The following is a 25,866-nucleotide window of genomic DNA, read 5'->3' as shown; positions in this document are numbered from 1 at the left end:
CTACAGCTTCTAGTGAGCAATACAGAATAGGATAAGGGTAGAAGTACACTTAATTATAACTGGAGTGGTCAAATTTGAGGGTCTATGTTCTAACTACAGTGCTTCTTAGATTCTACGCATAGAATAAAACTCTTAAACACAATGAAGCATTGTGGAGACTTCCACTCCTTAGAATCTTAGCACCTTTGAAATTCCACAGAAGTGAATGTGGATAAATATGTCACTATGCACATATCCCACAAATTCAAGCAGCCCGATATTCAGCAACAGTATTGGTTTTAAATGGCACTGCTAAATATTACTACTACTACTGGGTATAATGGGCACAGCCAGGAGTTACTTAGACAATAACGATGTTCATCTGTCCTAAGTTATATGTGTTATGATATCAGTTTAATTGTCAGAATTATTGAAATATGTAGCAGTATGTCAGTTTATTTTACTGGATCAGGTATCAATATAAAAATGCAGCTTTTAAAAGACTTATTGAAACTACAACAGGGAAACCATAGGCGTAGACTGGGGGGGGAGAGGGGGGGCAGTGCCCCCCCAAACGAAATGAAACGACTTATGACTTTTATTTAATTTTCACCCGAAGTCGCAGTAAAAGCACCGACAAACAGGTAGGCTCGACTCCGTCCTTCACTTCTCTGCCCTCTCTGCGTCCCGTCCCGCCTTCCTCTGACGTCATTTCCTTTCGGGCGGGCGGGACGTTGAGAGGGCAGAGAAGTGAAGGACGGAGTCGAGCCTACCTGTTTGTCGGTGCTTTTACTGACTGACTAGTTCGCCGCTGCAACCCTTGTCCGTAGTGGAAGTGAAGTGACTAAGCCTGAGCGTCCTGAGTCCAGAGAAGGAAGAAGACATCATTTGGTAAATCTCATTTTTTCCACTCCCCCGCGCAGCTGTCGCCATTCACTCAAAACAAAGCAAGCAAACCTGTAAGGAATTTGTTTTCATTGTGCAGCATAATAGAGTACAGGCTTATAGTGTTATTTTTTATTGATCTTCCCTGGATTTTTTTTCTATCACAGCTCTTTTTTCCTTCCTCCATATTAGCATATTCATTTGCATATGTATATATGCAAATGATATGCTAATATGCTCCGCCCATTCTTTGCCCCCCCAAATGAAACAGTCAAACTACGCCTATGAGGGAAACTGATCTGAACTCCAAATCCCTCTTTCATCTCCCCCTCCCTTTTCCTGGGAAACTTTTACAAGTAAGAGACTGCTTCAAAGGTTCTTCAAATGTCCTCTGATCAAAAGCCTGGCTGGTCAACAGAACAAAAGAGCAGCAGCCAGGGAGACTGGAGGTGCGAATCCACACACCTATTGGCTCAGAGGAAACCATAAACAAGATACAATAAACCATCTGCTGGACACTGCCACAGAGATTCAAACAGAAAACCTTTTGCTTCAATTTGTCAGCAAAAGCCCAAACAGGAATGTCATAAAACATGAGACCAAGTGCAAACCAGGAAGCAAATGGTCCAGGACATGCACTCATGTTTCCCTGCAAACTCACGGTATAAAAACAGAAGCTGTTTTCCCAAGATTTAGAGGCTTCTTCTCTTCCAGATCCCTCTCCTCTGCTGAAGCCCTGCTCCTGCAACCATGCTGCATCACTTCAACCAGCTACCAATTTCTATCAAAGGACTATTGTAAGTTAATAATTCATATTATTCAAACTCTGTTACCTTGTTGGTTCTGATCTAAGCACAAATCCTCTGTTTTAAGATTCTTTATCTCTCGCTGCAATTGTATTAAATAAACTCCTTTTGAAGCTAAATATATGGTCTGTTCTTTACATATGTTCTTAAACCTGGTAAGGCAGGTTAATGCAATCCAATAAATATACTTAATTCCTTTTATTCTTGCAATTGTGAATATTATTATCTTAATAGATAATTGGTGAAGAAATTATAAATATTGGCGAGTGCTCTGGAGCAATATTTCCCCAAATTATACATTAATTCTTGTAACATTTAAATGGTGGAGAATAGAATTTAAAATATATAACATTTCTTACAGTACCTGTAGTAGAAATAAATTGTTTTAAAGTTAAATGTGCACAGCCTTTGTGTGAGACCACATTGTGGAGCACACGCTGTGACCACATGCTCCTGGGCAATTCCCCTCTTTGTTCTTAAATATCATATTAGGACTGTAACAATTTTGTAACATTTTAATGGATATTAAGAATTATAAATATTTAATGTAACATATGGATAGTTATCGAGATACTGGCGTTGAATATCTCTGGTCTCCGGGTAATTCTGGGCATCTGGATGGCACCGGGGTGGTCTGTAAATTATTGCAGTGGCATCTAGTGCCGGATAATGGCACTGAAACATGGGTATGGCCCTGGTCGATGACACCTGCTACCTGTATTATGTGTGGCCGAGAATCAGTCCGATTAGGGGGTTTGCCCTTTTTCTCTCTCTAGACAAGTGTCAACATGCAGGAGATAATACCTCCCAGATTACAGCGTTTTAAAAGCGCTCATACACTGAAAAGGCATTTCTCTATATACCATTTACACATCGATTGCACACCTAAGTGTAAAGAATACTGGTATTTTCACACCTGAGTGTACATTTACTCATGGAAATGCCACTAGGGTGCCTAATTGGCATTCTACAAATAGATGCTCATATTTCTAAAGGGGATTTCACATGGACAGACCAAAGATGGGGCTGACATTTAGGCACATAAGTTACAGAATACTATAAGTTGCCCGTGTCTCTGCTACATTTAGGGGCTGCCATTTATGTCAGCTCTATAGCAGGTATAAATGAGGACATCTAAATGTAGGCGTGTCAATTCTGTGTTTACAACAGTATTAAATGAGGACACTTGGGCGCTCCGGTGTCCTTACAGAATAGGTTACCACCACATGTTACCAGGGCACCTGTTGTGCTTCATCAGATCACAGAGAAGTGATATTTTACTACAATCAGATAAAGCAGAAAGAACAGGAAGAAATGAATTAACTTGTGTCCTACTCACCGATCCACAATTTCAACATCAAAACAGAATCTCTTCTCTATTGAATCCGTCTTCCGTCGTATGCAAGACTTTAGGAAAACAGCTTCCTCGTCTCCCTAAAGGATAATGGGACATTAGATTAATCACTGAATTCAGAGATGAAGTTCTTCAATGCTCTGTAAAAAGAGGGAGAAGCTTAGGTGGGCTCACACTCCATAAATTCAATATAAAACTACTCCTGCTGGCCTGGTGAATCGGTAGCAGTGCGCGGGGGGGGGGGGGGAATCTACATTCCATTCCTACTGCTACTACTACTTAACATTTCTAAAGCGCTACTAGGGTTACGCAGCACTGTACAATTTCACAAAGAAGGACAGTCCCTGCTCAAAGGAGCTTACAATCTAAAGGACAAAAATGTGCAGTCAATCAATTTGGGGCAGTCTAGATTTCTTGAATAGGGGTATAATGGTTAGGTGCCGAAAGCGACATTGAAGAGGTGGGCTTTCAGTAAGGATTTGAAGATGGGCAGGGAGGGGGCTTGGCGTATGGGCTCAGGAAGTTTATTCCAAGCATAGGGTGAGGCGAGGCAGAAAGGGCGGAGCCTGGAGTTGGCGGTGGTGGAGAAGGGTACTGAGAGGAGCTTAAGTCATCAGCTCCATGGGCTGGCTGGAGCTGTGGAGGTAGCATGAGTCAGGTGTTGTACAATAGCAACACCTAGTGGTTAGAGTCCTGATTGTGGCCCCTGTCCAAGAAGAGGCTTGGGTAGGTGAGCTGGGAGAGCTATTACTTGGGATTTTCCCCTATTTTATAACAAGTGAAGGCTCTACCGGTTCTGACTGAGTTGGAAGCTCAAAGATGCAGGAGACAACTGCTGGGTCTTAAAAACTCCACAAAGCAATTACCTTTCAACATTAAACATTTCAACATTAAACATTTCCAAAACTGACCTGCATACTAATTGTAGATGAGCCGTTAATCACATTCCTGGTTTACAGGACTTCAGGGCATCTATGTAACCCATGACATCTTACTGTGTCAAAGAGAAGAGCTTGATACAGAGAATCAACTCCCCACACAGTGGTAGTTTAGACAAATTCATCTATAAAGATGACACATGCAAACCAGTTCTAAGGAGAACTGGAACAAAGAAAAATGGATTTTGCTATGATCTACAAACATAACGTTTGTGGCAGATATCTGCAAATCCATGGAACATTTTTGTAAATTCAAGGAACTCTGCCATGACCAGATCAACTAAAGATTTTGCCAGTTAACAATATTCCTCCCCTAACCCTTTTTTTGGGCACAGAAAGGTTTTTCAATTAATGTGCCATACCCAGAGATTTTATATGAATTTGATAAACTGATTTTTAAGCCCCCACATCCAGAGTTATCCCAGCCACTAGGTGGACTGTTGTGTTCAACAAAGCAGCTCCGATGCAGCAGTCAGTGTGTCTATGGAAGACTCATCATGACTGGTGTGGAGCCTTGAGCATCCATTTCAGAAGGGGCAGGACCCAGCGGATCTTGAGAATGTCTCTGAAGTAGTATATGCAATGAATTATTAATTTATTTAGGACTGTGCGATATTGTCCCTAAAACTAAAACATAATACATCTATTCCTGTTTAGTTTCAAATGCACTTGAAACTAACATAAGACTTTTGAAGCCCATCTGTTGTACGTTAAACAAGGACCAGATAGTTCTCCACAAGCTTTCCGTAGAACTCAGAGGGACCTGGAATGAAGGGTGGATAAAAAGAAGCCTGGAGTGGGTGCAGACTTTATTGAATTTTCATTTTTATAGTTACTTGCTAGCCTCCTAAAAGATCTTTCCATTTTCTGTTTCATAAAAACATTTCACAGTCTGCCCTGCTCCAGGGCTACAATATGTTTTTTAAAGTGCTAGGGCTTGGAATGTCTTCAAGCTTGGGAATAGAAATATATTAATATACAACAGATGGAGGTACAACAGATGGAGATTCAAACTTTATTACATGGTCAGTGAGTGACATTTTTAATTTAAGAATATTTAGACCTTGACGGGAAGGGGGGGTTTAGCTTTTATTATTTAATGCGTTCGTGTCCAGACTAATTTGTGGATTGTGTGTGCAGAGAAATCAGAGGAGATGATGTGACACCAAATGATAGAAGGTACCGGGAGAGGATATAGAAAGATGGGGTTGGGGGTAAACTGAAAAAAAAAAAACCTGTATCCTGTAAAGTACAAGGTTCCGTAAGGGAGGTTTATTATGGTGCAAGAAATGTCATCTCACACAAATTGGCATGTCTTCAGAGTTTAAAAACAAAAACACTGATTTTAAGATTCAGAATTGCTGGTACATGGGGTGGTCAGTTGCCTCATTAGTTCCGATGACTGAATGGATTATTATTATAAGTGTTTATGAACAAAGCCATGGCACTGGACGGGATTCATCTCAGGATATTGAGGGAGCTCAGAGAGGTTCTAGAAGGTCCTCTTATAGATTTGTTTAATAAGTCCTTGGAGATGGGGGAGGTTCCTTGGGATTGGAGAACAGCGGATTTGGTCCCTCTTCACAAAAGTAGTGACAGAAAAGGAGCTGGAAACTACAGACCGGCAAGCCTCACTTCAGTTATTGGAAGCAATGCTGAAAGAAGGGACAGTGAATTTCCTGGAATCCAAAGGGTGACAAGATCTGAGGCAATAGGTATCACCAAAAGTAAATCAGGTCAAACAAATATAATTAAATTCTTTGACTGGGTGACCAGAGAATTGGATCGAGGATCTGCACTAGATGTAGAGCAAGGCCTTTGAGATGGTTCCTTATAGGAGGTTCTTGAATAAACTTGACAGGCTGAAGTTAGGACCCAAAGTGATGAACAGGATTAGAAACTGGTTGACAGACAGACGCCAGAGGGTGATAGTTAATGGAATTCACTCAGAGGAAGGAAAGGTGAATAGTGGAGTGCCTCAAGGATCGGTACTGGGACCGATTCTGTTCAATATATTTGTGAGCGACATTGTTGAATGGTTAGAAGGTAAGGTTTGCCTTTTTGCAGATGATACCAAGATTTGTAACAGAGTGCACACCCTGGAGGGAATGGAAAACATAAAAAAGGAACATGAAAAAGGATCTGCAAAAGTTAGAAGAATGGTCTAATGTTTGGCAATTAAAATTTAATGCAAAGAAGTGCAGAATGTTGCACTTGTTGACAAGGATGTGAGAGGCTGATATACAGAGTCAGGGAGAGGGAACTTGGAGTGATAGTGTCTGAGGATCTGAAGGAAACGAAACAGTGTGACGAGGTGGTGGCCGTAGCCAGAAGGATGCTAAGCTGTATAGAGAGAGGCATAACCAGCAGAAGAAAGGAGGTGTTGATGTCCCTTTAGAAGTCATTGGTGAGGCCCCACCTGGAGTATTGTGTTCAGTTTTGGAGGCCATATCTTACTAAGGATGTAAAAAGATTTGAAGCAGTCCAAAGGAAGGTAACAAAAATGGTATGGGGCTTGCGCCAAAACACATATCTCCTCTGTCCCTCCTCTCCTCTATAGTATACATATTCAGGTCTTCCAGTCTCTTCTCATATGATGCAGATGTTTAAATACTTGAAAGGTATTAATACAGAAAATCTATTCCAAAGGACGAAAAATGGTAAAACTAGAGAAAATGAATTCAGGTTGCAGGGTGGTAGACTTAGGAGTAATGTCAGGGAATTCATTTTAAACAGAGAGGGTGGTTGATGTCTGGAATGACCTCCCGAGGGAGATGGTGGAGACAAAAACGGTGTGGGATAAACACAGAGGATTTCTAAGTATAAAATGAAATGTGTAAAAAACAAAACTTAAATGACTGCATATGTGTTGATGGGTCAAGTGGTGGTTAGATGACAACTCCGGCTGTGAAGAGCTAAGGCCAGTGCCAAGCAGACTTGTACGCTCTGAGGGGCATAATCGAACGCGAACGCCTATCTCCATGGGTGTCTATGTCCGAAAGCGGGTACGTGAAGAAGCGGGCAGACCGTATTTTGGAAAAAATGGACGTTTTTCAGCTGGGCGTTTGTTTTTTTTAGCGATAATGGAAACTAAAAATGCCCAGCTCAAAAACGTCCTAATCCAAGCCATTTGGTCGTGGGAGGGGCCACGATTTGTAGTACACTCGCCCCCCTGACATGCCAGGACACCAACTGGGCACCCTAGAGGTCAGTGTGGTGGACTTCAGACAATGCTCCCACATGCATAGCTCCCTTACCACGGGTGCTGAGCACCCAACCCCCAACCCCCCTCCCCCAAAACCCACTACCCACAAATGTACAACACTACCATAGCTCTTAGGGGTGAAGGGGGCATCTACATGTGGGTACAGTGGGTTTTGGAGGCCTCCCATTTACCAGCACAAGTGTTACAGGTAGGGGGGATGGGCCTGGGTCCACATGCCTGAAGTGCACTGCGGTATCCACTAAAAGTGCTCCAGGGACCTGCATACACGCAGGCCTCTAGGACTTGTTGCTGCTATATAACATTGGCACACCAGTTGACACCTGAAGACTAATCTCTCCAAAAACGTCCTTTATTGGAATAAGCACGCTTACTCACAGTTAACTGCAGATCAGAGGTTGTGCCCCACTGGCAACGAGTCTGAGATTAGCAGTAGGTCAGAGCTGGCAGAATGGTGTACAATGCCCTCTTTCAGCCACATTCAAGGTAAGAACTAAGTTCTGTGACATGGCTAACACGTGAAAGGGATCTAAAACTGGCTTACAAAAATGGCCACTGCCTCATGGACTACCGGAAACAAAGCAGGGCACACTCTCACCCAGTAAGCAGGGGGGAAAGCACCATGGGAGTAGAGCCTACCAACTACCAACATCGTAAGCATTTAACACAAACTAGTGGAATCATGGAGCCCAATACCCTACACCCACGACAATGCATTGCTGATGTGACTCTGCAGTGCGCATAACAGAAAAGGTGTCACACTCACCCGAGAGCCACATCAGAACCAGGGAAAGGCAGTCACAGGATAGAACACATTCTGCTGTCATGGAGGTGGGTACGGCATTTGAGGCTAGCACAGAAGATGGAAAAAAAAGTTTTAAAGTGGGTTTTGTTTGGTGGGAGGGGGTTAGTGACCACTGGGTGAGTCCGGGGAGGTCATCCCCCATTCCCTCCAGTGGTCATCTGGTTAGTTGGGGCACTTTTTTGGGACTTGTTCGTGAAAAAAAGGGTCTACAAAAAGTGACCCAAAATCGCGGTAAAAATGCCTTTTTTTTTTCGATTATCAGCTAAAGACACCCATCTCTCCTCGACCGATAACCACGCCCCAGTTCCGCCTTCACCATGCCTCCGACATGCCCTCGTCAACTTTACCCGTTTCTGCGACGGATTGCAGTTGGAAACACCCAAAATCGGCTTTCAATTATACCGATTTGGGCGCCCACGGGAGAAAGACGCCCATCTCCCGATTTGGGTCGCAATATAGGCGTTTTTCTCTTTCGATTATAAGCAGGTCTGTGTCCCATATATGGTAATTCAGTTCAGGATGGGCTGGAGAGGGCTTTGACAACAACGCCAGTAATTAGAATACGAGGATAGTGCCGGGTTGGACTTCTGCGTTCTGTGTCCCAACAAGTGCCAAAGAAAGAATCAACAAGTATTTTATATCACATTCATTGTTGGTTTAATCATGAATTAATAATGAGTGTGACTGTTGAGCAGACTGGATGGACTGTTCAGGTATCTGCCGTCATTTACTATGTTACTGTAAGACATGGCAAGGGACCATGGATGTTGGATTACATATGAGTCCTGGAAAAATTAAGGCTTGGGAGAGTTTACTAGCAGAGGTCAGACCTATAAGAGAATTTAAATATGCCTGGGAAAGCGATAAGGGACAGTGGTATGGAGAGCTTTGAGAATTTGGGTCAAATTCATGGGATGGGAAGCAGCTGGCATTGGTTTAGGTAGGCACATTTATAGCCAGATCAATGCACTGCCATCCAGAGGGTCTCCAGTCCAATTTGTAGTGATGGGGATTCTGAAAAGGCTGAATCTGCAGTCTTTGGCGGAAGGGGGAAGTTTGGGCCATCATTAAGGGTGACACCTAGTGGCTGGATTTAGAATTCATAATACAGTGCTCTGCAAGGAGACCTAGTGAATGGTTTCCAGCCTCAGGGCTTTTGCTATGTCCAAGAGCAGACAGAGTAATGAGAGGGTCTATCAATAAAAGGGAAGAATCCTGGGTAGATATGGATGGATGATGGCTCAAGATGACAGAACCCTAAGCACTGATTCCAAATAGGAAATATGATGAGCTACACTCAACTACACGAGAGAGAATAACGGTGCAGACTAGATAATTCAGAGGTTCCTATGGAGACAACGGTATAACTAGACACCTCCACTTGAGCACCCAGATGCAGCATCCAGGGCATGTATTCTAGAACTGCATTTGTGCACAGAGATTGCATTATAGACATACTAGGGAGAAAGGCCCGTTTCTGACACAAATGAAACGGGTGCTAGCAAGGTTTTCCTTGGAGTGTGTATGTTTGAGTGTGTGTGAGAGTGACTGTGTGAGAGTGAATGTGCGAGTTTGTGTGACAGAGAGAGAGTGTGGGTGCGAGTGTGTGTGTGTGTGAGAGAGAGAGAGAGAGAGAGAGAGAGAGAGAGAGTGTGAGAGTATGTGTGCATTACACAGACTCTCTGTGAGACTGCTGCCTGGGTAATCTTTTCTGCCCTCTGCTCTGTGGTTTCTCCCTTCCGATAACTTCTGTCTTTCAGGCATTTGTGTTTTTATTTATTTCTGTCCCAAGGTTCTATTATCTTCTCTATTGCTTCTGGGACTATTTCTCTACTTCAGGTATCCTATATGGCTGCTTTGGACTACGATGTCGTAGCCTTTTGCTGTCTGCTCTGCGTCTTCTATTGTCCTCTGAGCTGCTGTGCTCTTTCAAGGTTTCCTGTGATCTTGTCTCCCCCACTCTGGGATCTTTCCTGCTCTTTATGAAATGCAGTTTGAAGGTAGAAACAATGCTGGAATCCAGTGTGACAGTTTGAGTTGAGTTTGCTTCTTGTAGGAGCCTGTAGTAAAAATGTCGGCAGATAAAAACCTAAACGGTCCATCCAGTCTGCCCAACAAGATAAACTCATTTTACATGGTATGTGATACTTTACACCCAAGTTTGATTTGTCCCTGCCCTTCTCACGGCACAGTCTATAGAAGTCTGCCCAGCACTGTTTTTGTACTAAAATTTCTGAAGCTAACATCAAACCCCCTTAAAATTTACATGCCAGCCCATCCGTATCTTTTCAGTCATGGGTCAGGGCACAGACCGTAGAAGTCTGCCCAGCATTAGTTTTGCTTCCCAATTACTGGTGTTGCCACCTAATCTCCGCTAAGATTCCATGGATCCATTCCTTCTATTCCCATTTTCCGGGCACAGACCGTAGAAGTCTGTCCAGCACTGTTCTTGTACTAAAAATTCTGAAGCTAACGTCCAAGCCCCTTTAAAATTTACACTCCAGCCCATTCATATCTATTCAGTCACGATGAGAGGGTAGACTGTAGAAGTCTGCCCAGCACTGGTTTTGCTGGTTTTGCTTCCCAATTACCGGTGTTGCCACCAAATCTCCGCTAAAATTCCGTGGTTGCACCACCAACATGCCACCACACACTCCATTACTGCAGAATCTGGTATTATCTTTTTGTTTTGTTTTATTTCTACTTATTACTATATAAATTTAACATCTTCGTGAAAGAAAGTTGTATTGAAAAAGAGACAGGTGCCTAGCATGTGCACTAGACCAGCTAAAGTGTTGCTTTCCTGCCTATGAGATATGACACACAACAGGAGACCAGTAATAGCTGGTAGTCCTAGAATTAATGACTGGGCCAGTACTTGTGTACAGGCTGTTAAATGCTCCATTTTCTTGCAAATACAGAACTTCCAAAACTGTCTGCAGTCACCGTATCACTGAAGAACTTCAGTGGAACTAATAACCTTATTGTAGACAAGCACAAATGTTTCATTTCTTATGCAGCAGCCAACCAAGAAAACAGGAAGTTAATCTGTTGGGTAATTGCATCTTTACATAAGGTCTTTCTTATTCCACCATGGTGCACAGTTCAACATCTTGCTAATAGCTGTGGGATAAAATCTAAATTTCTTTGGCGTATCATTAAGGTATTCTTGCTAAAGACTGCCACAAATTAACAAGGCTAGATGCAGAAGGTTAATAACAGATTACATTAAAATGGTGCTCTTTCAGTAGCTGAAATTACGACTACAATTTTCAAACTGTGCATTTTTGGAAAAGGTCCACAGGTACTTTTAACTCATGGACTTTAACCAAGTCACAAGGAGAAAACACACATATCACTGGTACAAGTACCCACAGATACTGGTGCCTGCTTTAGTCTGTGAATATATATATTTTTAACAGAAAATAGCATGCAAAGAGTTGAAAATACAGTGCGTGTGTGTTATTTTCCACTCTTGTTCAAAACAGACCCCCAGCATCATTTGGTCTTAGTGCAAAAGAATGTGCGCTTGTTGTGCGTTGGCAGGGTGTGCTGCACTCATGGGCAGATGATCAAAGGCAAACGCAGGCACGAGAGGCCATTAGTGTTTGTCTGTGCCTTATGATTAGAACCGGCGAGCGCGGGTAAAAACAAGCTCACCGGCACTGAGCGCAAGTAGCAGGCAGCGTGCCAAATTTTGGCGCTGCTCCCGCAGCAAACCTACGCCAGCTCAGAGCAAGCATTAGGGTTTGCAGAGCATTGGGGAGCCCTGTCCAGCATGCACCTGCATGCTTACAGGCCCCCCTGGACACAAGGGGCTGGAGGTCCGATGGACCTCTACCCCCCCCCCCCCAAGCAAAAAGGTTTCTTTGATGGCCCAGTGGGGAGGTATCCACTCCCTCCTCCATTGAGCGCAGCTTAAAAATAGCGGCGCCTTGCCCTGCACATCCTGACATACACCCGGCAGGGCTTCAATACCATATAAGGGAGAATCCTAGTGACAAGGAAATTAAAAATGATTCTTAATAAAACTATGCAGAAAGCAGAGCTGCAAGGGACATGGCCATCAGATACAAGACTTATGCATACACAAGTTGCTCAGCAGTGAATGTCTGACAAATTATCCATGGAATACATCAACTACACATACACACACACAGATACCTGCTTACTTACTATTTTCCCTCCAGACTTCTGATCAAATGGTACTATGGTGATCCTCTTTGACTCTTTTTCATATGTACAGTAATGTTTCACCCAAGACGTCCCAAAGTGCCCTGCACAACAGAGAACAGTCCTGGTCACAAAATCCAAGGCCTTTGGAATCAGCAAAGGAGAACACTCTCCTTATGCCTCATATACATCATATTCAACAGAAGACTGTCAGGCTCATTTTCGAAAGAGAAGGATGCCCATTTTTCGACACAAATTGCAAGGTAGGTGTCCTTCTCACAGGGTCACCCAAATCAGCATAATCGAAAGCCGATTTTGGGCATCCCCAACTGCTTTCCGTCGCGGGGACGAGCAAAGCTCCCGGGGACGTGTCAGAGGCATAGCGAAGGCGGGACTGGGGCGTGCCTAACACGTGGATGTCCTCGACCCATAATGGAAAAAAAAGGGCGTCCCTGACAAGCATTTGGACGACTTTACCTGGTCCAGTTTTTCTTACGAACAAGGCGCAACTAGGTGCCCAAAATGACCAGATGACTACCGGAGAGAATCAGGGTTCACTTCCCCTTACTCCCCCAATGGTCACTAACCCCCCTCCCACCCTCAAAATAATTCTTTAAAAATATTTTGTGCCAGCCTCTATGCCAGCCTCAAATGTCATATTCAGGTCCATCACAGCAATATGAAGGTCCCTGAAGCAGTTTTAGTGGGTACTGCAGTGCACTTCAGGCAGGCGGACCCAGGACCATCCCCCCCCACCCCACCTGTTACACTGGTGGTAAATGAGATCCCTCCAAAACCCACCACAAACCCACTGCACCCACATCTAGGTGCCCCCCTTCACCTATAAGGGCTATGGTGCTGGTGTACAGTTGTGGGGGGGGGGGGGGGGCTCAGCACACAAGGTAAGGGAGCTATGCACCTGGGAGCAATTTCTGAAGTCCACTGCAGTCAGGGCCGGTCTTAAGGCGAGGCGGCCGCATAGGGCCCCGCGCGGCGCGCCTAAGGTCGCCCCGACTGCCCGAGTTCCAGTCCTCCCTCCCTCCCTCCCTCGGATGGCGCGCGACGGCGGAGTGGTGGGGGCGGTCCGCCCCGGCTGTCAGCGGGTGCCCTGCACCCGCTGCTCCCACCCTGTCCTACCTTTAAAAAAAGACTGTGGAAGCGCCAGAGGGACAGGCAGCGCCTCGTGTCTGCCCTCCCTTCTACTAAAAATGTCTTCGACGTCGTCATTGGGCCTTCTCACATTGAGTCCCGCGCTTCTCTGAGGTAACTTCCAATTACCGCGAGGGTGGGCGGGACTCAATGTGAGAAGGCCCAATGACGACGTCGAAGACATTTTTAGTAGCAGGGAGGGCAGACACGAGGTGCTGCCTGTTCCTCTGGCGCTTCCAAATTCTTTTTTTAAAGCCAGTGAGGGTGGTGGGGACCGGAGAACAAAGCTAGTAGGTAGGTTGGGGGGGGGGGGGACTCAGATGGGAGAAGGGTGTGTGGGGTGGGGGTTCTCAGGTGGGGGGAAGGGTGGGGAGGGGGTTCTCAAATGGGAAGGAGACTACTACTTAACATTTCTAAAGCTGAGGTGGGGAGGGGGTTCACGGATGGGAGAAGGGGGTGGGGAGGGGGTTCTTGGATGGTTAAAGGGGACGGGTGGGGAGGGGACTGGGGTTCTTGGATGGGAGAAGGGGACCGAGGTGGGGAGGGGGTTCACGGATGGGAGAAGGGGGTGGGGAGGGGGTTCTTGGATGGTTAAAGGGGACGGGTGAGGAGGGGACTGGGGTTCTTGGATGGGAGAAGGGGACTGAGGAGGGAGTTCTCGGATGTGAGAAGGGGACGGGTGGGGAGGGGACTGGGGTTCTTGGATGGGAGAAGGGGACCGAGGTGGGGAGGGGGTTCACGGATGGGAGAAGGGGGTGGGGAGGGGGTTCTTGGATGGTTAAAGGGGACGGGTGGGGAGGGGACTGGGGTTCTTGGATGGGAGAAGGGGACTGGGGAGGGGCTTCTCGGATGGAAGAAGGGGGCAGGCACTGGGGTCTGAGAAGTGGCCATATGGGAAAATGGGGGCCATGCCTGGGGCTGGTGGGAAAATGGGGCATGCGTGGGTCAGGTGGGAGAATGGTTCTGAAAAGGGGGCCCTAATACAAGGCATGTGGATGAAGGGGGCTGGAACTGGGGGCTGAAAAGGAGGGTAGGTGGGATAAGGGGGCTAGTACTGGGACTGGAGGCTGAAAACGGGATAGGGAGAAGTGGCTGGGGGGCTGAAGCTCGGGACTGGTGGGAGAAAAGGGCTGGGGCGGAGAGAGGGGCAGATCCTGGATGGGGTAGCGAGAGGGAGGGCAAACCCCGGATGGATGGGAGAGGGAGGTCAAATTGTGGATTGAAGGGGCAGAGAGAAAGGGCAGACAGTGGATGGCAGGGATAGAAAGGGCAGACAGTGAATGGATGGGGGAGAGAGAGAGGGCAGACAGGGGCAGATGGTGGATGGATCATGGAAGGGGCAGAGATAGAGGGCAGATGTGGATGGAAGCGACAGGGAGAGAGGGCAGACATTGGATGGAGGGCACAGCAGAGAGGGCAGACACTGGATGGCAGAGAGAGAACAAAGACAAATGCTGGATGGAAGACAGTGAAAAGAAGATGAGGAAAGCAGAAACAACAAACTGTAAATAAAATATATAGTTTTATTTTTTTGCTTTAGGATATAGTATTGTAGCTGTGTTAATAAATGTTTATAAATAGAACATGTAAATAAGGTAATCTTTTTATTGGACTAATTTTAATACATTTCGACTTAACTTTCAGAGAAGAAAACCCCCTTCCTCAGGTCAGGATAGGATACTGTAATAGTACTATACTGTATTGACCTGAGGAAGGAGATTTTGGCCTCTGGAAGCCAAATGTATTAGTCCAATAAAATGGGATTATTTTATTTTCTGTATTTGTTTTATTTCTATTTGTTAATTTGTAAAGTGGTGATTGGTATTTGTTAGTTTTTTCAAATTTACATCTGCTGTCTTTATATTTTGCACAGTACTAGGGGTCATTTTCTGTTTCGGTGGTGTTGAATTGTATGCAGAGTCTGGCATCTTGGGGGTTCAGTTTAATTTTTGTCTAAATAGAAAGTTTAAATATTACTACTTATTCTATAGTGGATTAGGGTGTATCTGTGTTTGTGAAAAAGACATGGCTTTCAGTTGGCATTGACTGTGCAGGATCGACTATCTGTACTATTCTGTCAGGTTTCATTTTACAATAGGTGAATTGATGTTCTAGTGCTCACTGTAGTGTTTTAAGATGTTTTCCTTTTCTTTGTGTGATTCGTAGAAATGACTGCTTATGGTATGGTAGAATTGCTCAATAAGTCCTAGAGTGTTTTGTATTCTCGGCATACCTAGTACTGGATTTTGGAGGGGGTGTTAAAAAATGACCGGGAGGGAGGGGGGCCTTGGAGCTGGGAGCCCTGGAGCTGGGGGCCTTGGAGCTCAGAGGGAGCAGCCCGGGAACTCAGAGGGAGGGGTAGCCGGCCCTGGAGCTAGGGTGGGGGCGGAGTTAGGTGGGGGCAGGGCTAGGGTGGGGCCCCATCAAATTGGTCTGCATAGGGCCCCGCACTTGCTAAGACCGGCCCTGACTGCAGTGCCCCCTAGGGTGCCCGGTTGGTGTCCTGGCATGTCAGGGAGACCAGTGCACTACGAATGCTGGCTCCTCCCACGACCAAAGGGCTTGCATTTGGTCCTTTCTGAGATGGGCGTCCTCAGTTTTCATTATTGCCGAAAATCAGAAACAACCAAGTCTAAGGACGACCATCTCGAAGGTCGACCTAAATTTCCAGATTTGGGCGTCCCCGACCGTATTATCGAAACGAAAGATGAATGTCCATCTTGTTTCAATAATACGGGTTTCCCCGCCCCTTCACCGGGACATTTTGCCAGGACGTCCTCAGCAAAATTGGGCGTCCCTTTCGATTATACCCCTTTGTGTCAGCCAAGCACTATCCAACATTTCCAAAGTCAAGAGGTAACCCTTACCCTATTCAAATTAGAGTGTGCGACTTTAACCTGATAAAACAAACATTTTAAAGGAGTTCCAGCTGCCTCTCCCCCTGCTGCAGCTGATGATGTCATCAAGGACAGCCTGGAGTTAGAATACATCACACTATCCCTCTAATTCTATATCATAGCATCAAAATGAAAGCACTAGTTGAACGTTAAGACTGTAAAATACTACCACTCATGTATGTGAAGGTGACCTTCATGTATGTAAGTGCCGGCTGGGCACTAAGCAATATTCTACAAGCTCTGTGCACAACCCACATTCTGTGCCAACTGCAAGGGGGGGTGGGGAACGTATGCATGGGTGGATCCAAACTTAGGCTGGTGACTTATATAACGCTGCACTTTATGCACTTAAAGTGCAACATTTATACACTAACATTTATGCCTGGCTTTTACATGGCGTAAGTGATAGCGTCTAAATATTGGTGCAGTAATCACAGCTTATGCTCTATTTTATAATGGAATCTGAGTGCCCAGATGTCATTATAGCACCCAAATTTGGGCGACTTTTCTGTTTATGTATGAAGTCATTAGCTGGCATTTCCAATGCAGTATTTTAAAAAGGTCTCCCCCAAGGGAATGGCATCGTTGCTCAACAAGAACACCTAGAGGCCAGACTAAGAGTCTGCATGTGCTGGGTTCCAGAGGATGCTGCTGTTTATGGAACCTGAGCCAGACTCCACTGGCTGGGCCAAGGTGAGAGGATATAAAAATAGGGGGGAAATCCCCTGTCCCCGGTAGCTGTAAATGAAAGCTCAGGGCACCATTGACCAAAAAAGGTTAATTCTGATTCTACTGGATTGTTGGGCTAAAAAAAAGAAAAATGAGAAGATAAGTACAGTACAAGCATTTGCAGCAGCAGTAAAATTATCACTGCTATTTACAGTTTTCTCTTTTAAGTTGTTCATTTTAATAAAGTTTAGGTTGTATTGTTGCAGCTCCTGAAATCAGTCACAAATTGCCTGATCTGAAATGGGATCCGATTGGTTCATGCAGCATGTGAGGTTATTTGTGACCACGTGATTATGTCCAATAGTTCAGGAAAATCGATAGGAATTTATTGTAACAAATGTCCAAAATTGTCACTTTGAGAGGGCAATTTGCAAAGCCATTTCTGAGGGTAAAACTGTGCTTTATCGAAGCACATGAGTTAATTTTAATCAAAATCAGGATAAGCATTCTTAGGGGAAAAGTTTAAGTGGGCTTTAGAAATAAGTGTAATTTTGAATTTTCAAAAGTTATGCACAATATTTTACTCAGAACAAAGTACCAAGCACTTAAAAAAAAAAAAAAGGAGGTGGCGATGCATGCTGGAACATTTTCATTTTTCAAAGGAGAAAGTTTGTGCATACTTTATCGCTTTGAAAACCAGGGCAAAAGCACATGTAAAAATTACCTGTGGATTATGAAAATATGCCAGTCCAGATTCAAGTGATACACAGTATTGTCAGCAGGGCTACTGAGAAACAAAGTTGTGCCCAGGGCAAACAAGAGGACTGCCATCTCTGTCCCGCTCCCCCTTGCCTTCTTACTGGCATCTCTCTCCCTCCTTGCACACAGGCTGACATCCTTTACCCTTCTCCTTCCTCTCTACCACCATCACGGTCCGGGATTACTGTCATCCTTCCCTCCTCCCCTTCGGCGGTGCTCCATCATTTCTGCGGACTGTCAGCAGCATCAATAAAGAGAGCAATCTGCCTCTGGCTGGCTCTGGAAGTGTTTTCTCTGCTTTGTCTTACCTACGTGGGCACAGGAAGTTGTGACAGAGGAGGAAGGACGCAGCAGATGGAACGCTTCCAGGGCCACTTCTGGCAGCCCGCAGAAATGATGGAGGACAGCTGAAGAGGAGGAGGGAAGGACGACAGCAATATCAGACTGCAAAGGGCAGGTCTATGTTTTCATGGCCCAGGGAATTTTGTCCCTCCTGCTCCCCCCTCCCCTCGGTAGCCCTGATTGTCAGGGCACTCAGGGGCCATGCAGGCCCAGTACTTGTGAAATTCTGCACCAGAGTACTGTATGGAACAAACCATACTCTACTGATTCATCTGTAAACTGTTCACAGAAAACTATTTCAATCATAGCCAAGTAGCCCATTCTCCTCTCTTCCTATCTTCTGTGCTCATTAAGACATTGAACCTGACACCTCACAAACTTTAATTTGAACAGAACTAGATGAGCTCTGGAAGGAGCTGTGATCACTTCCCTGTGAAAAATTTAATTTGGCACCAACTTGCATTTCTAACGATCAGCATGGCTTGAGTCCCTAGCCTGTAACACATTAGGTGAGAAGTGCCATAATCACATCCCCAAAGACCCCCCCCCCCCCGTCTCTTCAACACACTGCTGTATGTGAATAGATATTGAAAATCCCTCTGTAGACTCTTACTCTGTCATGATTACTACACGATATAGTCTCACCAAGCTCTGACCTGCACATGCCAACAATCTGTAGAAAAGAATGAACAGGGAAAGAGGAAAAAACTATTTCTTTCCACTACATGCCATGGATCTTTGAAATTGAAGAACATAAAAAAGAATTGATTCTTTTAGTGAAATATAGTCAGGAGGACACCTAACAATGCTTATGACACTGTTAACTAAGCCATATGTTCCTATGGGTGACTTACAGGCTTATTTTCGAAAGAGAAGGACGCCCATCTTTCAACACAAATTGCAAGATGGGCGTCCTTCTCACAGGGTCACCCAAATCAGCATAATTGAAAGCCGATTTTGGGCGTCCCCAACTGCTTTCCGTCGCGGGGATGACCAAAGTTCCCGGGGGCGTGTCGGAGATGTAACGAAGGTGGGACTTGGGCGTGCGTAACATATGGGCGTCCTCGACTCATAATCAAAAAAAGAAGGACGTCCCTGATGAGCACTTGGACGACTTTACTTGGTCCTTTTTTTGTTACGACCAAGCCACAAAAAGGTGCCCGAACTGACCAGATGACCACCGGAGGGAATCGGGGAGAACCACCCCTTACTCCCCCCCCAGTGGTCACTAACCCCCTCCCACCCTCAAAGTAATTCTTTAAAAAACAATTTGCCAGCCTCTATGCCAGCCTCAAACGTCACACTCAGGTCCATCGCAGCAGTATGCAGGTCCCTGGAGCAGTTTTAGTGGGTGCAGTGCACTTCAGACAGGCGGACCCAGGCCCATCCCCTACCTGTTACAATTGTGGTGGTAAATGTGAGCCCTCCAAAACCTACCAGAAACCCACTGTACCCACATCTAGGTGCCCCCCTTCACCCATATGGGCTATGGTACTGGTGTTCAATTCTGGTCGCCGCATCTCAAGAAAGATATAGTAGAATTGGAAAAGGTGCAGCAAAGGGCGACTAAAATGATAGCGGGGATGGGACGACTTCCCTATGAAGAAACACTAAGGAGGCTAGGGCTTTTCAGCTTGGAGAAGAGACGGCTGAGGGGAGATATGATAGAGGTATATAAAATAATGAGTGGAGTGGAACAGGTGGATGTGAAGCGTCTGTTCACGCGTTCCAAAAATACTAGGACTAGGAGGCATGCGATGAAACTACAATGTAGTAAATTTAAAACAAATCAGAGGAACGTTTTCTTCACCCAACGTATAATTAAACTCTGGAATTCGTTGCCGGAGAACTTGGTGAAGGCGGTTAGCTTAGCAGAGTTTAAAAAGGGGTTAGACGATTTCCTAAAGGACAAGTCCATAAACCACTACTAAATGGACTTGGGAAAAATCCACAATTCCAGGAATAACATGTATAGAATGTTTGTACGTTTGGGAAGCTTGCCAGGTGCCCTTGGCCTGGATTGGCCTTTGTTGTGGACAGGATGCTGGGCTCGATGGACCCTTGGTCTTTTCCCAGTATGGCATTACTTATGTACTTATGTGCAGTTGTGGGTAGTGGGTTTTGGGGGGCTCAGCACACAAGGTAAGGGAGATATGCACCTGGGAGCAATTTCTGAAGTACACTGCAGTGCCCCCTAGGGTGCCCGGTTGGTGTCCTGGCATGTGAGGGGGACCAGTGCACTACGACGCTGGCTCCTCCCATGACCAAAGGGCTTGCATTTGGTCATTTCTGAGATGGGCGTCCTCAGTTTCCATTATCGCCGAAAATCAGAAACGACCAAGTCCAGGGACGACCATCTCTAAGGTTGACCTAAATTTCCAGATTTGGGCGTCCCCAACCGTATTATCGAAACGATAGATGGACATCCATCTTGTTTCGATAATACGGGTTTCCCCGCCCCATCAAGGGGACATCCTGCGAGGACATCCTCAGAAAAACTTGGGCGTCCCTTTCAATTATGGCCCTCTTAGCATTTAACTCATGCTAATCATTAGCGCGCACTAAAAACACTAACGCACTCTTAGCGCTGCTTAGTAAACAGGGCCCTTAGATACTTTCTCCCAAATTCTATACATGGAGCTCAAAATTACATGCACAAATTTGAGTAAGCGTCTAATTTGCAAATGCAATTTAATTGAACAAGACAATGAGCGCCAATAATTGGCCACTATCAATTATTGGCACTAACTGGCAACAATTTGCATTTACACGCATATCTTCCTAGTCACTATTCTATAAAGATGTGCATGTAAATTTTTACGCACAGATCCAAAATGGGTCATGTCCATGGGAGGAACGTGGGTGGATCAGGGCGTGCAGTGTTATAGAATATGGTAGATCCACGCCTAATTTAGGTAGGAGGATTTATATCCGGTTTTAGTTGGTATAAATCCTCAAGCCCAAAATTGTGCGCGGATCCCAGCGCTATGCATGATTTTATAAACACTGCCCAACTCGGAGCACCATTTATAGAATAGCGTTTAGCATTTATTTTTTTCAGCGCTCAAACTTGGGTGCCATTTACTGTATATGGTCAATGTTGCCCTAAGATCTGACCTTTGCATTCAAATTCAAATAACTTTATTATAAGAATAGCCACACTGGGTCAGATCAACGGTCTATCTAGCCCATTATCCTGCTTCCAACAGTGGCCAAGCCAGGTAACTCAAGCTAAGCTTTAATAAAAGACCTCCTCAATGCGGATACCTGGTGTTTGGACTAATAATCAATGTAAATTGCTGACTATCCTACTAATCTTAGCTCTATAACCGACTATAGATAATTGGAAAAACGCTACTGATTTATCTGTATACTAATGGTGGGGTTATGTTTATCAAATATATAAATAGGAAAGAGTACTTTCTGAGTGGGAGGGTTTACCACAGAAATTGACTGAGCTATGTTCTCCTGTAGATGCATTTATTGAGTTGTTGTTGTCGTTATTGTTTTAGGGCATCACCGTTACTTATTCAATTAATAATAACATTTATGAACTAGAATGTATTCCATGCTGTGGATGCTCATGTGATTTTGTCACAGTGAATGACATTCGAGAAGCACTGCCCACCAAGGAAAGTTAGAAGCAAGGACTCCGTCAACATTTACCGAATCTCAATGCTGCCCAGTTGCCTGGGATACTCACTTTTTTCCTGAATATAAAGGTAACCCTCCATGGTATAAGAACCAAGGCTCTTGTGTTCATGAGGATTTTCCTTCATTTTCTTCATCAGAGACTCCACCTCCGACCTGGTACTCTCAAAACGGTTTCTAGTCTACAAGAAGAATGATGAATACAGCAAATCGATGAAGTACTTTCACTCTGTGCAGAAAGGAGGTCATTCTATACACTGGCGCCTAGACATACCGAGTCATGGGCAACAATAACTGGTAGTTATGATGAATGTGCACTAGGTGCTATCATATAAGGTAGAACTCAAGTGCTTTAACTGTAGGGAGAACATACTTGGCGTAGCATGGGCGTGTCTTCAAGTGACGTACGTAACTTATAATACTATCAGTTGTGCACATCACTTGGTGAATGTTGGCACATCCATTTACATTGGCTATTGTCATGCCCATGGCCTCCACTTAGGCGCATCCATGGCAACTTACATCTTGGTGCACAGATGCCATGATAGAATTGGTACCCGGAGCTTGGCATCGCGTGTCTTAATGGAGGTGTAAATTTATAGAATGATCTCCAAATTCACTACTGTATTTAAAGTGAGAAACTTAAATGTGATATTCTATAAGTGAAGAGAAAATGATGGAAACAACCCTAAACGGAAGGCCATAACCTGCTCTGATGCGATAGTACTTGCAAGAACCATAATAGCATTTTATTTGTTTATAAACTTTTGCAACCATCTCTCTGAAGATGATAAATACAGCATCATATCAAATAACAATACATTAAAAAAACATTAAAGCATTTAAAAATATTCTGTGAACTATTGCTCAATAGACAAGGCTGTTGTCCATGTGTATAATCACAGAGCACAAATGTTATGTTGCATAAGCTAGAGGTGGAGCAACTATTGCCCAGGAGCAAACCTCACATACCAAATCAATTAGCCGCATTGATGTATTTACTACGAGTGACAACATAATCAAGTTCTAATAAATAAATTGGCTTGTACTGCATCTCATTTATTTTTAGCGCTAAGATGCAAAATGGCCAAATTCACTAAGGAATCGGCAAATAGCGCGAGTTAATTAAAAAAAAAACCCTCACATTATCAGCCAATATCACTAGGTATTTGGCCATTTCGCAGCTGAGGAAATTAGTCTATTAAAGGGTTAAGCACCTTGTTATTCCCCTGATATGTAAACACCAGGTCAGCACTGAATTCAAGCGCTGACCTAGGCTTTTAAATCTATACCCAGATGGTACGGCTGTACCCAGTTCCTGCACTGAATACCCCCGGGTATAAGGTGACCGCCAGCTATTGTGCTGGCCCTATCTTGTCCATACAGTTACTACTACTACTACTATTTAGCATTTCTATAGCGCTACAAGGCGTATGCAGCGCTGCACAAACATAGAAGAAAGACAGTCCCTGCTCAAAGAGCTTACAGTATTGGCAGAGAACTTCGGTGGTACCATGATAACACCCAACTACAACTTAGCTTTGCCCCTGAATTATCCTGGCACTGCCCAGATAGCAAGTAATTCTCTACAGTTCACCTTCAGTTAGACACTGGGATGCTGCACACTAACCCCCAAATTCTATAAATGGTGCTAAAAATTACACATACAAATTTGGATGCACATAATTTAACTGGATAACGAGCTAACTAGTGCTGATAACTGGGCCCTATCAATTATTGGAGCTAATTGGCTTCAATTTGGATTTACATGCCACTCCAAAAAAGGGGGTGCAGCCATGAGAAGATCATGTGAGGATCAAAAAAACATAAGAATTGCCATACTGGGTCAGACCAATGGTCCATCTAGCCCAGTATCCTGGTTCCAATAGTGGCCAATCCAGGTTGGCCACTGTTGGCAGAATCCCAAAGATTAACAACATTCCGGAATCCCAAAGAGTAGTCTTACTCTTTGGAATCCGGAATGTTGCTAACCTGTTACTGTGATTGTCCCTGGGATTGATAGCATGGAATCTTGCATCTCTTTTGGATTCCGGAATCTTGTTACTGTTTGGGATCCGCACCTAATTTAGGCACATGGATTACACCAGGGTTGAGTTGGTGTAAATCGACACACCGAACCCCAGCCATAAGCACTGTTCTATAAATGGTGCCCAACTTGGAGCACTGTTTATAGAATAGCGCCAAGCGCTTTTTTCTTTGAACCGTTTCTAGAATTCGGTCCTAAGCATGAATTCTATATTGGCAACTACACACATAATTCCACAGTTACGTGCCTAACTTTAGGTGTGAGCACTAATGCCAGCTCAAGGCTGGTGTAAATGCTTGTGCCACACATTGGTTGTTAGACGTGTTATCTGCTAGTATTCTAGAACTCGTGTGTGTAAGTGGTAGGCACAATCTTGACATGCCCATACCCCTCCTAGGTCCACCCCCCCCCCCCCCCCCCCCACCCCTTGCAATTGAATTCTACAGATTTTGCACACATAATTTGTAGAATATCGACTATGGACAAATTAGTGCCAATTATAGAAAAATCATTGGTTGTTAATGCCAATTAGCAGCTAATTAAGCAACTCACCCATAACTGACACTATCCTGTAACCTATTCCTGCAACTTTGTGCACTAGTGAAAAATTGTGTGCACGAGTTTATAGAATTAGTGGGATAGGACTGAGGAGGTCAGACAATTTTCAGCAGCTGAAAAGTCACTGGCTGAGTCCAGTGAGTGTTACTATGCTGGCAAACTGTGAATATCAGGCTGAATATTTCTAACTTTGGAGCCTAAATTTAGAAGCTTTTTTTTTTTTTTTTTATATCATCCTCTGTGCTGTTTAGGAACAAGGCAGAGATGACTATACATAGGTTCCTAAACTATTAGAACCTGGATGAAGGGTTCTATGTTCTTTCACATTATTAATACTACTTGTTCTTCAAGTATTACATTATGTAAGTCTTTCCCCTTCTGTAAAATCAAGGCACGTATTACTGGTAATCTGGGGAAACCTCACTTGAAACTGGCACCAGAAACTGCCAAAAATCCTCTGCGACTTTAAAAAGAAATGGACTGAGGTTCCCCTCCATCTTACATTCTGTATGCTGATGGTTAGCTCCGTCTTGAAGTCACTGAAGTCTTTGGCCAGTTCGTAGCCATGATGGTAAAAAGTGAAGAGTCCCTGAAGGAAACCAAGTAGCTGTAATAGAAAATGATTAATGGGTTTAGCTCACGCCTTTTCAGTAGAACAGTTTGCATTCAGGTGTTTTTGTTCTCTGTCCCTGGACAGCTTACAATCTAAAGGGCCCTGTTTACTAAGCCACACTAGAAAAGACTTAGCGTTTTTAGCATGCGTAACTGTGTAGATATCCATAATATTCCTATGGGCATCTACATAGTTAGGGAGCGCTAATTTTTAACACTTTAGTAAACAAGGCCCTAAGCTTGTACCTAAAGCAATGGAGGGTTAAGTGACTTGCCCAACATCACACAGAGCAGTAGTGGGATTCGATTCTCAACCCACTGTGGGGCCGTTTTACTAAGGCACACCGAAAAATGGCCTGTGCTGGTGTAAGCGCGTGTATTGGACGTGCACAGGTCCATTTTTCAGCACGCCTGCAAAAAAGGCCTTTTTTTGAGGGGCCGAAAATGGACATGTGGCAAATTTAAATTGGTGTGTGTCCATTTTGGGCCTGCGACCTTACCGCCACCCACTGACCAGAATCATCTTTGGTCGATTATTTCAGCGAGAACACCTCATGAGCCCTGGGCTTCTGGTTACCGCGGACACGGGGATGCTAAGATAAGTCTTTTTTGAATTTACATGCTAAGAGGAGAGCTGGCCATCATTGGTTTAAGTTTAAGTCAATATCTTGAGCACATGAATTATATGAATAGCGCACAAAGCATGGCGTTAAATAAAGAGTAGCCTGATGAATGAAGTTCTATACCACCTGTCAGAGGTCATTACAAACCGCTAAGTGGGTGTGGATATCTCTGAGGGCACTCTTTTTCACATTTAAATTTGAAACAGTGAAGTAGTAGCGCTATCGTATCCTGATTTTAGAGAGCACTATTTTGAGAGATACCAGTGATTTGGGGATTTTTGCTTCGTTTATTTTTGGAGACTTCTTTTAAGCATTTAATAAGTCCACTGGTTTGTGTTGTAAACCTGAGTGCCTGCTTTTACCTGCACTGAAATGGGGACATTTTCAAAAGGCATT

At 44.5% G+C, this 25,866-nt stretch overlaps 1 protein-coding gene across 3 annotated transcripts in view; it reads right to left on the bottom strand.

The window, feature by feature from the left end:
* The window catches only part of ARHGAP26 (Rho GTPase activating protein 26), a 369,115-nt gene that overhangs the window by 200,855 nt on the left and 142,394 nt on the right, over positions 1-25,866 (bottom strand). For all 3 annotated transcript variants that reach the window (XM_030211544.1, XM_030211545.1, XM_030211546.1), the window contains exons 7-10: positions 24,738-24,842; positions 21,683-21,812; positions 12,167-12,267; positions 3,010-3,104 (exon numbers count right to left, since the gene is read on the bottom strand). In XM_030211544.1, the coding sequence (XP_030067404.1) occupies positions 3,010-3,104; positions 12,167-12,267; positions 21,683-21,812; positions 24,738-24,842 (431 nt within the window). The remainder of the gene's footprint in view (positions 1-3,009; positions 3,105-12,166; positions 12,268-21,682; positions 21,813-24,737; positions 24,843-25,866) is intronic.

This window comes from Microcaecilia unicolor, chromosome 8, assembly GCF_901765095.1.
Source record: "Microcaecilia unicolor chromosome 8, aMicUni1.1, whole genome shotgun sequence".
Taxonomy (NCBI): Eukaryota; Metazoa; Chordata; class Amphibia; order Gymnophiona; family Siphonopidae; genus Microcaecilia; species Microcaecilia unicolor.
Note: the sequence above shows the minus strand (reverse complement) of the source record. Positions and strands in the feature narration are given on the sequence as shown.